At 39.2% G+C, this 14,276-nt stretch overlaps 1 protein-coding gene across 5 annotated transcripts in view; it reads left to right on the forward strand.

Annotated features, from left to right (window-relative positions):
• The window catches only part of CTNNA2 (catenin alpha 2), a 1,108,364-nt gene that overhangs the window by 833,568 nt on the left and 260,520 nt on the right, over positions 1 to 14,276 (forward strand). For all 5 annotated transcript variants that reach the window (XM_045446647.1, XM_045446648.1, XM_045446649.1 and 2 more), the window contains exon 8: positions 1,558 to 1,638. In XM_045446647.1, the coding sequence (XP_045302603.1) occupies positions 1,558 to 1,638 (81 nt within the window). The remainder of the gene's footprint in view (positions 1 to 1,557; positions 1,639 to 14,276) is intronic.

Raw genomic sequence — 14,276 nt, forward strand, 5'->3', positions numbered from 1 at the left:
CAAGAACTGACTCGCCAGTAAGACCATAAATAGATAAATTTGCAGGGGGCGCATGGGTGGTTCAGTCGGTTGAGCGTCCAACTTCGGCTCAGGGCATGATCTTACAATTTGTGAGTTTGAACCCCATATTAGGCTCTGCACTGACAGGTGCAGAGCTTGCTTTGGATTCATTCTCTCTCTCTCTCTCTCTCTCTCTCTCTCTCTCTCTCTCTTTCTCTGTCTCTCTGTCTGCCTTACCCCCATTCAAAACCCTCCCTCTCAAAATAAATAAACTTTAAAAGTAAATAAATTAATAATTAATTAATTTTCAGGGTATTTGACTAAAGGTTAGATAATGTAATAGACTTGACAAAGCTTTTGAAAACAATTTTCTCTTAAAGGGTACATAATGCCATCCTTAAAGTTATGTAGAGCTTTTCATTCATGGGAATTTTGTTGCTGCTGTGGTTTTAAAAAGATAATGGTAAATCTCTTTGGCTTAATTGTTTTACTACAGCCATCAAAAAAAAAAAAAAAAAGAGAGGCGCCTGGGTGGCGCAGTCGGTTAAGCGTCCGACTTCAGCCAGGTCACGATCTCGCGGTCCGTGAGTTCGAGCCCCGCGTGGGGCTCTGGGCTGATGGCTCAGAGCCTGGAGCCTGTTTCCATTTCTGTGTCTCCCTCTCTCTCTGCCCCTTGCCCGTTCATGCTCTGTCTCTCTCTGTCCCAAAAATAAATAAACGTTGAAAAAAAAAAAAATTAAAAAAATAAAAAAAATAAAAAAAAAAGAGAGATAAAACAAAAGAAAATTAAAAAAAAGAAACTATTACTGAAACTTCCAAACTTCCAAGTGAAAAAGAACAGGTTTTGGATTTTTCATTTGTTTGTTTTGCTTTTACCTCTGCCTCTTGGAGTCATAAGAGATGTTTTCCTTATGATTTCAAACTGTGGGTTCCTTATTATCATATTTAACATACCTGTGCATGACAGAACAGAGATTACAAACACTATTATTTTCTAGTAGAACGTCTCTTTGACTTTGATACGAAAGTTACAATGTGGTGTAGAAAATATTGGTATATTGGTATATATTGGTATATATGTTGGTATGTTAGAAACTCTGAATTCTGGTAATTTATTTTAAATTTCTTTCTGAATTTAGTTTTTATCATCTCAATCATTTCCTATTCAGAAGTGTGCTTATGTGAGAGAGAAGCAAAAAAAAAAAAATGTATTTGAAGGCAAAAACAAACATCCTTGCTGTGTTTACTTAATTCATAAATGTCTGGAGAGGGAGGAAAACATGCTTGCATGAAGTTGAATATGGACATGTGTAAACCATCCTCAGAATATATTGTTTTTCAACAATTCAAATTTTTGTTTTGGAGAAAACCAATTTTAGAGACAAATCATGTTAGCTGTGTGTTGAAAAGAATCTCTCTGTCTTTTTGTTTGTTTGTTTGTTTGTATTCTACCCGTCAAGTGTGTTTCTGTGTGTTTCCGAATTTTTTAAAAAAACATTTTCCACGTCTCTAACATTGAATTTTCTAAATCAGAGATTATTTCTCTTCTGTTAATAGACCGGAAGAAAAGAAAAAGGAGATCCTCTAAACATTGCAATTGATAAGATGACCAAGAAAACAAGAGACCTAAGGAGACAGGTACTGTTTTTGTTCTTATTTTAAATGCATGGTACTTTGTGGTGGTTTCCAAGAATGTCCTTTTTCAGGGCGCTTTCTGCTGGCATTCAGGTTGCTATTCTTTATAGCATCTACACATACACAAAAGTATTTCATGAACAAGGTAGTGTCTGCTGAGCGGACAGATGTGACAGCCTCAGGAGGTGTGGTGAAAACACCCTCTGAAGAGACAGCATGCTCACTGCCCAGAAACAGTCTTCCCAGGTAGAGACTTGATGAATTCACTATCTTCTACATCTGTTTTTCAGTTTTCCAGATCCAGATATGAAAAGAGCCAGGTTCTCATTTCTGCTGGTTCTTAGATATCACAACTCCAAAGCAGAATGCTAATGGTTAATGAAAAACACAACTCTTAATCTCATGGGCTAATTAAGATCTCTGACCCTGTGTATTCCATTTGGTGACACAAATCACCAGGGGAATGTTTGCTTATCAGATGGTTCAGAAGCAGGGAACCAAAGCAAGGAAAGCTAGTTGGATGATTTGAATGGCTAATGGTATCATTAGTCCGATGGGTCTATTTTTGTGTGTGAAAAAAATCTCTGGTCAGGGCCCCATTTCATCTTGTAAGTGCTATAGCAACACTAGTAACCCTATGGTCTTGTAACCCTTATTTTGTTTCCATGGTGAGCCCCACTTTCTTTGGTAGTGTTCTTTCTCTAGAAGACTTAAACCATCCATCAAGTTACAATGAAATCCCTATTTGATTTCTGCCTGAGAGGCATCCTGTGTCCTGCTGGTAGCTTTTGCATCTATCCATCTCATTCATTTAGTGTTGACTGTGTTCCTCAGCTAGAACCAACCAGTTCCCTGAGGCAACAACACTCTTACTTTCTGCATCTGGAACAGCTAGACCGGCCTGGTTGCATCTAGCAGTCCCTGCTATTATATGTCAAGTACAGAAAACATTAGCCAGGTGCCTAAGCAAAAATGACCAAGGAACATGTTGGAAGTGGTTTGAATGGGAGAAAGAAACCCCTTCTAATTACTATTGGGGAGCTTCTTCACTCTCTTCAGGTTATCACCTGTAGGGATAAACATGCTTGAGCTAATGTTCTCCAGAAAAATCACAATTAGTTCTCGAATATGAAGACTCTAGTCTGTCCAACTAACAAGTCCTTGTGGGGAAGCATTTCCTTATTTTACCTTAAAATGAGAGAGAATAAAACATTGTCTTATACCAAATGGATATTGGCCAGATTTGTCTCTTTTCCCTCTTAGACCATTTCTCCATATAAATTCCCCATATGATATGAAATGACATGGGTAGTAGGTTTTGGGACTGGAGTTAATGGAAAACACTGAATCAGGTGTCCAGAGCCCAGAGTTTTACTTCTAGCTCTGCCACTGAACTAGCTGTGTGAGTATGGATTTGCCATCTCTTGGTTGTCTTTTCTTATATATAAAAGTAGGGAGTCAGAATAGATCTGTAAGCTATCTATAAGCTGCATGAGATTGAATGAGTCCAGAGGAAATCTGCATTTATTTCCTATGCCAGATGTCCTAATGCTGGATAGTAACAGAGTTTGAAGCATTAGGAGCATATCTCATCTAGGGCCTGCCTTTGATTGTCAATCAGGCAAAATATATGAACTGAGTCTTCTCACCTCCTCAATCTCTTGGTTTTAGTAGAGACCATTCTTTTACATTCAGGAGCGAGCACCCTCAGCTCTCTGAGCTCATGGACCTATCAGAAACTTTTTTTGTCTTATTAGGAAGGAGTGGGTAAAGCAATTTTTACCCTGGTGTTAATATTCTCAGAAAAGGATTTACTGGTTTTAACTGAGGGTAGTAGTGAAATTTGAAGGTGGAATTTATGGGAGAACTTGAAATGTTTTGGTGACAAGTTTCTTGGAGAGCTTCTTTTAGGATGGCAGTAGAAGGAGTATGTCATCCTTTGAAATCATTCTGTGTGCAAAAGAATTGTTTTTCTGTTCACCTTTCCAAAGATTGAGATGAATAAGGGTAAAGAAAATTGTTTCAGGATATTAAGATCCAAAAGTTATGGCATAGTTTCACACCAAACCCCTGAATTTGGTTCAAACATCTTTCCCTTTCCCAATTTGCCTTTCTAGATCTAAGGTGGTTCCCATCTGTCAGTTCTATCCCTATCCATATGTTGGGATATTTTTGACTTTCTTTCCATCTCTTCTGTTTCTCCATGTACACCTGTAGTGGTACAAAAGCAGAAGCCACCTAGCACTTATGCAAATGGAACGTGCAACTACTCTGATTAGCATGTCTCAGGTAGACCTTTATCTTAGATTTGGATATCTAATTAATTGGATTAACAAGGTTTTATCTGAGTGCCTGATAGCAGCTAGCTAGTGTGACTGGTGAATGCTAGTGGTTCAAATGCATGTCTCCTGTGGCTGAAACACTCTCTATTATTTCCATTAGTGACAAGTCTTGTTAGAAGAGATTTTAAATGGGAACCCTCAATTATCCATGCCCACTTCCTTGTACACATGAAATCCTTTATATAATAATTAGGGCAATCAAATCACAATGGGAAAAACAAGTTGAAAGCAAAGAAAAACTTTTCGAGTGACTTTCATTAAGTTTCTACCCTTTCAGTTTACTGTCTCTTCCTCATAGGTCTAAGATTGGTGACCCTGGAGTCTTACAAAGTTCTGCTCACCAAATTACAAAGAAATAAAGTCGATCATGATCATTATTTTGAACTTCCCTAATTAAAAAAAAAAAAGTAGACTTAAACTTGTAGATACTTGAAAAAAATCAAGAGCAATTGAATAAAAAGGATTTCTGCTTAAGTAGGATTTTCAAGTAAGTGGATCCCCTTCCTTTAGGCAGTATATCCCAAAGAAATGTGGAGTCATAAATTATGAAAAAGGTTGCAGGAACCCAAAGGTGTTATTTAAAATTGATTGGCCTAAAACCATCTTGCCAATGAAACCCATGAGAGTGGGCAGTGCTAGAGCAGAATCCTCTTAAGGGTATTTTGTTTGGAATTAAAAATGGATTTAGGGGAATATAACTGCCAGCTTCAAGCATTATGTTTTAATTTTAGAGCTTCAGGCACAGTATGCCCATGTCTGAGCTATTGTCCCTGCTGTGATTCTGGAATCAGACCAGTATAAAAACAAAAAGTTTTGGCTGACTCTCTGCTTGGGTACCTAGTAGCCCACATGGTCTCCCCATTCCTTAGAGAGGACTCAGTCTGTGTCTGCCAGGGGCTCCTTGAAGTCCTCCTTCTATGTGCCACCTGTGAACTATTCTAGGCAGGGTCTCTCAGTTTTCTACAAGCTTATAGGGAAGATGGTCTATCCTGGTTATTATTTTGGTCCTGTTATTAGTCTTTTTTTTTTTTTTCCAAGTTGATAAGCAAATCAGGACCCAAATGCTTCCCGATGAGAAGCTAATAAATAATAATCATAACAAGTCAGGGTGTTGCTAAACTTAGCAACTCTCTCATTCCCAAAACTAATCAAGGTCCTAATTCTTATCTCTTCACCCTTAATAGCCATCACAGTAATTCCTGCAATGAGATTCAGGAGGTGCCAATTTGACAAAAGCATCAATTTTGCTGTTAGAATCAAAACACTTTCAACTAACAACAAACATTAGGTATAGAATGCTTTTACATTGGGATGAAGACTTAATAGAATAGATTATGTAATAGAGGATTTAAAAACAAGCAGAAAGTGTCACTGGTGGTATGTTTAAAGGTGTATCTGTCAAGACCCAGTCTCCAGAGAGAACTTACACAAGAAATATGAGTAAAGGTGGGCAATGATCAGCAACTGCTTCTACATTCACTGCCTACAAAATAAAAATTTAGAGCCAACATGTATTCAGTTCACACAATGTGCCAGGCACTGTTCTAAGTTCTCTCCATAAATGGACCACATTTAACCCTCATACCAGCTCTATGAACTAGAAGAAACCTCATCATGCCCATTTTACAAATGAGGACATGAAGTGAAGTAGTACACCCATGGCCACGTGGAGTCTGGATACGTAGAGGTTTTAGCAGGCAGTCTGGCTGGAGGGTCTTTGTTCATAACCCATCCCCCTCCTGCCCCTCCATAGAACCAGCATATGCAGTTGGGTTGCCCATATTCTAATCTCTTGTGGGGGTCGCAGTTGGGAAAGAAGGTTCACATAAATATGTAAAGGTGCTTTATGGTTTCCAACAGCACCTTTACTGCTTCAGGGTTTGGGATGGGTTACATGTACACACTGCAGACAGAACAAAACAATCTGTGGTGAATGTCAAGAATATGGTTCTTAGTTGTGTCATGATATTGTCGCTCAGGTTTCCAGCTGTTATGATTCATTGGGTCCTCTTTTGAAAAAAGTGCTATTATGTTTAGGTAGCTGGCTTCTCAAAGTGTGAATTATAGATTTTGCAAAACATTTACAGAAAAAAGGAATTTAAAGCATTCAATTCTTTTTCTCACATCTGCTCATGATGGGGCCAATTATTTTTAGTCATTGTAAGAACACATTTTAAAATCATTTATCTGAAGACTTAAATCTGCTCTTCCTCATAAGGACAGGAGGCTATCTATATGGCTACAATAAAAATAAATAAATAAATAAATAAATAAAATAACAAAATAAAATAAAATATTGATTTCCTCCAAATGGTGAAGTTTGTGTTCTTCACACTTTCAGAGCTATGTCAGAGATAATAATCCCTAGAATTTGTTCCCAAGGTGAGATTGCCTTGCTGCTGTAGAAATATGGAGACCAGGAAATGATCATATAGCGATTGGGATTTGAATATGGAACATAAACAACTCAGAGACAGCTGAACACAAATTGCATCAGAAGCACCAAAGATCAGAATCAAAATGGCAAGGAGGAGGACAGAGGTGGGAGAGGGCTCAAGAGCACTATCAAAGGCCATCCTTTGGACATACTTCTTGAAGATGGGTTATATATTCAAGCTACCTCTATCATGGGAAAATCCTTATATGATAGCCCTGAATGTCAGAGCACCACATACTTATTTATCTCCTGGAAAATACTCATTAGGAAAAGTTTAAAGTACATTATTTCATCAGTTGGAAACATTTCTTAAAATATTACTCTGGGAAAGCTCTTCCTTCATGAAGACAATGTTCAAGTCATAAAGCAATTTAATTTATTCCTCTAAGCCAGAATATAGTTGATTATTCACACATTAACACAGCCTTATGTGGACACCAACGAAGCTTGACCTCTCCCTCACTAGCAAGTCTAGACCATAGAAAGAATCCAGTAGCTTGATCAACATTGAATAATCACAAAACACACTATACTGAGCGGAGGGATCTATAACCTATGTTTAAATAGGGAAATGCTCAATTAAGTGGAAACTCAGCTACTGATTTGTTCCCTTCTGCTAATTTCTCTAGGCCCTGGACGTCAAGGAAAAGTGGGAAAGGGAAGGATAAATAGCAATGATTGAGTCCCAAAACACATTCAAGATAATATCTGCATTTGGTCCAGTCTCTGACATCTTCTCTTCTAGGCAATGAGAATGGCATTAAAAGTCTTGACCCGAGGGGCTTCAGGGCAGCTCAGTCAGTGGAGCATCTACTCTTGATTTCAGCTCAGGTCATGATCTCACGGTTCGTGTGGGACTGTGTGCTAATAGTGTGGAGCCTGCTCCAGATTCTCTGTCTCCTTCTCTCTGCCCCTCCCCTGCTCTCTCTCTTTCAGAAAAAACAATACAAACAAACAAAAAAAGAATCTTGATCCTGACACTGGACAATCTACTATAGGATTATAATAAAATTCTATCATATTGTTTAGGATGGAATTCCTCAGCAGGAAAATTTGGACGATTTTCAATAATGATGATTTAAACAGCAAGGGTTTGTTGTTGTTGTTGTTGTTGTTGTTGTTGTTGTTGTTGTTTTGTTTTTTTTTTTTTGTTTGTTTGTTTTTTGGTCAGAATGTCATTTTAGCTTACCAGAACATTCATTTCAGAACACTCATCTCAATTAAATGAAGTTGGCCCATATTCATTGTTGGAGAATATGTTTAGGCTGGGGTTTCTTATCCAAAACTGTCACTGAAAGGAAGATAATTTTAAAGTGTGTTGCACAAGAGTTTGCCACTATGGCCTGAAATTGAAGGGTTTCTAGAGCTGATGATAGCAGCTAATCGCCTTGATTCTAACTGAACTGAACTTGAATCTATCTAATTCTAACATTGTAGCCAGTTTGTGGTCAAACATATCTGTTCCATTTGACCCCTCCCTGCTGAGGTTATTTTTTATTACCTGAAATGGCTTCTGGTATCAGTTTTCCCAGGGGAAAATTCCATCAGGACAGCTGATATTTCTTTATCTCCCCATTTCCCAAGGAGGCTGGATACATATGAAATTTAGAAAGTGAGTCATCTTCCTACAGCCTCTGCCTTTCCTGCTGTCACCACTAGCCCTGGTAGCAGCCCGTTTGCCCCAGGATCTCATCACATCGTGCCTTCCTGGCTCCCACGAATGTCACTAATGATGGCTGGGGGAATTCATCAGTCCTCTTTGCGTGGGTAGAAAATTGTGAAGAGGTTGTGCTTATAATGACCATCTATTTAATTTATATGCCCTTGACCAGTCTTTGTCCTTCTTGGCTGAATGAAGTTTCCAGGATGCCTGAAAGCCAAATCCTCACCCCAACCCAACCCTACACAATTGTGTGCTTCCCACTGTGATCAACTTTCCAAGAGGATTACAGCCCTGTACAGCTCCTCCCATTATCATTCCTTAAATCCTCATCAGTCGTTCAGTCCAGTGGATTCCAACTCCTACATAATGTCCAGTCCATTCCTTCCTATCCACTCCCATTGGCACTGCTTAATTCATTTTTAAAAAAATGATGGTCACATCCACTGATACTCACAACCACTCTCCCCTACCCCAGCCTCCCTGGCTTCAGCTAACTCTGGCTTCAGCAATTTAAGTCAGCATTCACACATCCTCATGCTTTTACACTGGCTTCTGCCTGGAATGCCCTATCTTCCTCTTCTTTTTTTTTTTCCCCCCCAAGGAAATTCACATTTCTTTTTTCTGAATGCTCCCTCTCCCTCTTTTTTTTTTTTTTTCTTCCAGGAAAATTCACAATTTTTCCAAAAGGCTTAGCTTAAATGTCACCTTATCATCACAACCTTATCTAATTCCTATAAACAGGGTTTATCCAGTAGGCTCCTGGAGCATTTTAAAATACTCTTATTATGATACTTTTTATAGTAGATTTAAGTTGTTTATGTGACTTTGCCTATTTCCAAGTGTTATTATTTTTTTTTGACTCTTGAGGACATATCCTAAGGGCCAAAATAAAGTCAGCTTACACTGCACAGGGTTGAAAGAAGGAAGAATCCCCTGTATGTAGCCATGGCACCCAACAGACATCACAGTCATCAACTTCCCCCCATTCTACACTCTCATGTCTCTGGTTCCATTGTTTTAAGAACTAGATTTGTTTAAAAGTCCACTTACACTGTGATAATAATGGGTATTTCCAGTTTAAGAGAGAACTTCCATGCCTCAACCCACAAGTTTCCTGTCGCTGGGCTGGCTTTAGAAAAGCCAGCTCAAGAACCTTCTGAAATGCAAATATACAGCTCCATCTTGGAAGATTCTAATTTCATGTACATATGGTGGCACGTTACACTCTGTGTAGTAAGCTTTCCAGACAACCTGTGATGTTCTAGCAGGTTTGATTTCCTCCACCTTTGTTTCTGAGAGTGGGGATACTCAGACCTCATTGAAGTCTGTTGGGGGTGTGTGTGAGGAGTGTGAAACCCTCCAACTTCTCTCTAATCCTCTGCTACAGCCTCTGCTAGACCTCCCCACTTCATGGATACAATATCTGTTTAGAGGGAAGGAGAATCCATGCTTGATCCCTCTTTCCCCATGGACCAAGATTAGAACTGGCTGATCTGATTGCTCACTGTGCTGTGCGCGGGGTCAAGACAAAGGTGAGGCAAATGAGGCAGTACCTTAGGTAGAAAATTTTAGGGAACTCCAAAAATCTCAGTAACCAAGATAAATAATATTCTTACACAGTATTTTAGGAAATAGAAATTAATGCCAGAAAATCCACGATGAGCAAATTATAAACGTTGTAAATAAAGGTAGGATCAGTAACAGAAGCTGGAAAAAACCAGCAGTACTGATCCTGTCTTTATTTACAGTGCTGCTATTTTGTTTATGATGGGTGAGTCTTTCCTTAGTCTTGGCTCTGCACCAGAGTTTCTATCTATTAAAGTCTTTACTGCACCTGCTATATGAGAAAATTCTCCCCAAAAGTCTCAATGTCAGTTGGTTTTCTTTTTTTCCCCTACATTAGTGGCAAAAGGGCTGACTTTTAAATTTTATGAGATGACACCTTGGACTCCAGATTTGAAGACCTGTTTGAATTGTGGTGTCTTTTAGGTTGTCTTGCTCCAAATGCATTTCTTCTCAATATTTATCACAGTGACATGGGCTTTTTATGGCACTCTGAAGTGCTTCAGAGAAAATGGAGAGCATTTTAATACTGCTGATTTACTCTTTCAGGTCTACAGTAATTTCCTTACTGCCTAATTATAAGGCTCAGTTTAATTTACTCTACACATAATGTTTACTGATGCACATATGGTGCCACATTTCAGGAGACTGTACCCAGAACAGGTATTTTTGTCAGGCTTGGAGCATGGAAATTTTCCTTCATTTACAGAAAAAAAAAAAGGCTAAGAAATTAATTGTCTCAACAGAAAATGTCCCCCACAGACAGAGACAGAGAGAGAGACAGAGAGAGAAATCACATCTACCTTTATGAAAAAAGTAGTCTCTTTAAATGCTTATTTTAAAAGCTGAATAATGATTATGTATCACATATGTACAAAGATTTGTAGTTACCCACAAAATTGGGAGGTAGGGATTGGGAAAAAGGAGAGACAGGAAAGAAAAGCAGTAACATCTTCTGGGCTCATTTCTCAACTATCTCTGAAAAAGGAAATACGGATTCAGAGACTCTTAGAGGTAAAAGGGTTTTTCCTAGGGCAAAAAATTCTTTATTTGGCCTCCTTAAGATCCCTCCATCAGCTTCCAATTTAGAGATGGGAACTTATCCCTTAACCTAGCAATTTTAGTTGTTAGAAATTGAGTTAAGATCAGTGATTTTGTAATTATCATTAATGTTGTGTGTGTGTGTGTGTGTGCGCTTTTTTTTTTTTTTTTTTTTTTTTTTTCCCAAAATGGATGGTGTTTGTTTGCTTTTACCTTGCCTACGTTTGGGGCCCAGATAAAAGCTTCAGTAAAGAAGTCTATTTAGAGTTCTAAAGACCCACACAGAATGACTATTATTGCACATGAATCCCTGGCTTCCCAATCAGGCTTGTCTTCCCATAGCTCTAAGTGCTAAGAATGGATACACTTAAGGACTGAGTAGCTAATGCTGTCTTGTCACTGACATGCCTGAAATTACCAACTCTCTTGGGACCCATTCCTCCCATTTGTACCTGGTTATGTGCAAAGGCCAGAAAAGCAGACTTGCCCACTGAAAATGTGTGATATTTGTTTAGTGGCTATTCTTTTCTTAATACTTTATCTACTATCCCTACAACAGTTCTTTGGAGGGGGCATTACTGTCAAAGGATTTTTTTTTTTTCAGAGTAAACTATTGAAGTCCCAGCAATAAAATTAAATTTCTTACTGGTACAGAACTCTTACTTTAGAAAATCCAAGTGGGCCAACTCTGAAGCATTTCCTTTAAATGACTGTAGTTGTCAAAGTAGATACAATTTCATCTTACTTTATAGCTTTTATTAAAATTCCCTTAATAGGATGAGTGTCAGGTAAATAGTAACTAATCATGAATTTTGAGATTTTCAATAATAATCATAATAATAGGCTTCCTAATATAATCACCACTTTTTTTTCCCTTTAACCATCCATATCTGTGTCCAGCCCAATGCAAGAACCTGAACCATGAATGAGATTCTGATAATTATTTTTCTAATTAATTATAAGGAAAGGAAGAAAGTAAAGGACTTTCACTTTTTCTAGGGGATATCTGATTAAATGCAGATCAGGAGACAGGCAGACCTGCCTGGTATATTCAGTGGGAAACAATTGAATGGATTAAGTCCTGGTGTTCCAAGATTAAAGGAGAACCATTTGTTCTGAGGACTTGGGTGTTAGGAAGAGATTTTCCATCTGACCCAACCATACGTGTTTGGCAAAAGTTTGTGTGAATAACCACTCTTAGCCCCTCCTTTCCCATTCCACAGTTCCCCAGTTTGTCACTGAGTATACCAATCCTGTTAAGTATTAAGGGTGGGACTTCTATATTTTTATTTGATTCTTTCAATTTCAGCAAGGATTAGACTACCTTAAATAGCTGTACTCTAAATTGCAACAGGTGTAAAGGGGGTGACTAAAAAGCTGTAAAGCACCTTTGGTCATGGGCAAGGTGGGAGGTCTGGGTGGTTGAGCAGGGAGAGGGAGGGCACAGAGTTGCAGGGGCAGGAAGAAGTCATCAATAATGAAGCATGCCTGACTGAGAAGATTTCTCTCAGCCCCTCCTTCGAAATCCTCAGGCTTAGATCATTGTGGCCCTGAGGCTGTATCCATAGTTGCCATAATAACTAGTTGAAAGTGGATCACTTGTGACTGATCAGGTAGTCATTGTGTCTATATATCACCATAGCAACCTGCTTGCCTGGTGCTCTTTGGGTGAATTCTCTGTATGTTTAGCCAGTCTGTGGAAGTACCCTCAGTGGGGTTTTTTGGCGGTTTTTTTGTTGTTGTTGTTTTTTTTTTTTTGCCAGATTAGGAAGAAATATCAGAATTTGGAGTTTAGTTCGCTATACAGCACCTATGTCAAGCAGGTCAGGCAACCCAACCAGATACCCTCCTAAGTCACAAAATTTGGGGGAAAAGCCAATAACTTCTAAGCTTACATGTAACCTTTCCTTGTCTCAAAGCTTCTGCTAGAAAAGTAATTGCTTAGAGACCATTTGAATAACCTATGTCTTCTAGCAGAGTGTGAGGCAAAGGGAGAAAAATAGTTGACTTGGTCAAATAATACCAGTCATACTGGCCATTTGGGGGCTCTTTGAGACCATCTCTGGTCTCCTCTGTTTCTTAAGCAGGTGGGTCCAGCAAATGCTCATTCCTAGGTAAGCAGTGGGTGAATGGAGCCTGAAGTAGCCAGGGAATTACAGTAGCAGTGCAACAGAATGACATGGTCACAGTGGGATGCTGTAAGACTGAAATCCATTGACGAAACCATCTAGAACAGGTCTCTGCAAACTACTACCTGTGGCCCAAATCTGGCCCTCTGTCTGTTTATGTAAATAAAGTTGTATTTTCAGCTCTTGTGTGGCAAAGGCAGTGTTGAGTAATGCCAAAGAAGAGATCAACTGCCTGCAAAGACTAAAATATATACTACCTGTCCCTTCACAGGAAAAGCAGGCCAAACTTTGCGTACGTCTACTTGAGATAAAACAAATGTGGTGTGAGAGCACAGATTTCCCTGAAAACTCAAGGGGCCTTAAATCCAACTCAGTCTCCTGCCTTTCCCTGAAACATCTTTAGCACCAGTGTCATTTTATAGGATTTCCACACACTTGGAAATGTGGAGGAATCATTGGGCCTCTGTCTGAAATGAAGTCCCTCTAGGGAAAAATTCAGCAGCTGTTGGAAATGCAATGCTGTGCAATAGTTAAAGACAAGAAGCAAAGAAGTATAGCATATGGTGGCAGAACTCTGGAGAGCGAAGTTAGCTCAGAGGCACACAGTTAGCTATAATTGGAATAGAGCAGAGGAGCATGGTGAGTGGTTTTCCGTTTTAGAAAATGTCATGAGCTCTTTAATGACCACAAATGGTCAGAAGCTTCAGAGGTTCATTTATAAGTAACATCTGAACCAACAAGTAAGGGCCCATCATTCCCCTTCCTTTACCCAACAGCGTCTTATTTCCCTTGTCTCCCATCCTCAAGTGAACTGAAGTGGCACTCATGTGATACCCGGAGTGGAAAATGGTGAGTTTTGTCCTGGCTCCTCCCAGGGGCTCTTGTATTTACAATGGGGGATCTTCTGAGACCCACAGGACTTGTGCTGTAAGGTGGAATGTCAGGAAATTTGGACGTGTAGGGCCAGATGATCCTACCTGGTACAACTCGTACTACACTGTGGCAGATATGTAGGATTGACCCCGCCAGAGAGAAATATGGTTTTGGAGAGTTGTTCTCTGTATCTTCCTTGAAACTCTTTAACCGCATGTCTTTTATAGGCTTCTGCTATTAACCTGCCATCAAATCCATCCATTCAGTGATTGTTTTTCCAAATTGCCTATGCAGTTGTGGGGGATAGAATGTTTTGAGTAGCATTTTATATGCCTGCTAAGGGTCCTTGATGGATGAACTTATCTGATGCAACTTTTGACTTTCTCACAGTAGATTCAAACAGGTTACACCCATTCAATGCCAGCTAATCAATGACAGATATGAGATACTCAGAATGAAATGTTCAGGTATGTAAATTTAGATCCCCTTTTGTGGTAAGCAGTGCTGGAAGGGATATAATACTGGAAGGTGAGTGGTTGACTACATGTGGGAGTGAAGGACAGAAAACAAGATGACCTTTGTCCAATTGGGAT

The sequence above is a fragment of the Leopardus geoffroyi genome, chromosome A3, assembly GCF_018350155.1.
Source record: "Leopardus geoffroyi isolate Oge1 chromosome A3, O.geoffroyi_Oge1_pat1.0, whole genome shotgun sequence".
Lineage (NCBI taxonomy): Eukaryota > Metazoa > Chordata > Mammalia > Carnivora > Felidae > Leopardus > Leopardus geoffroyi.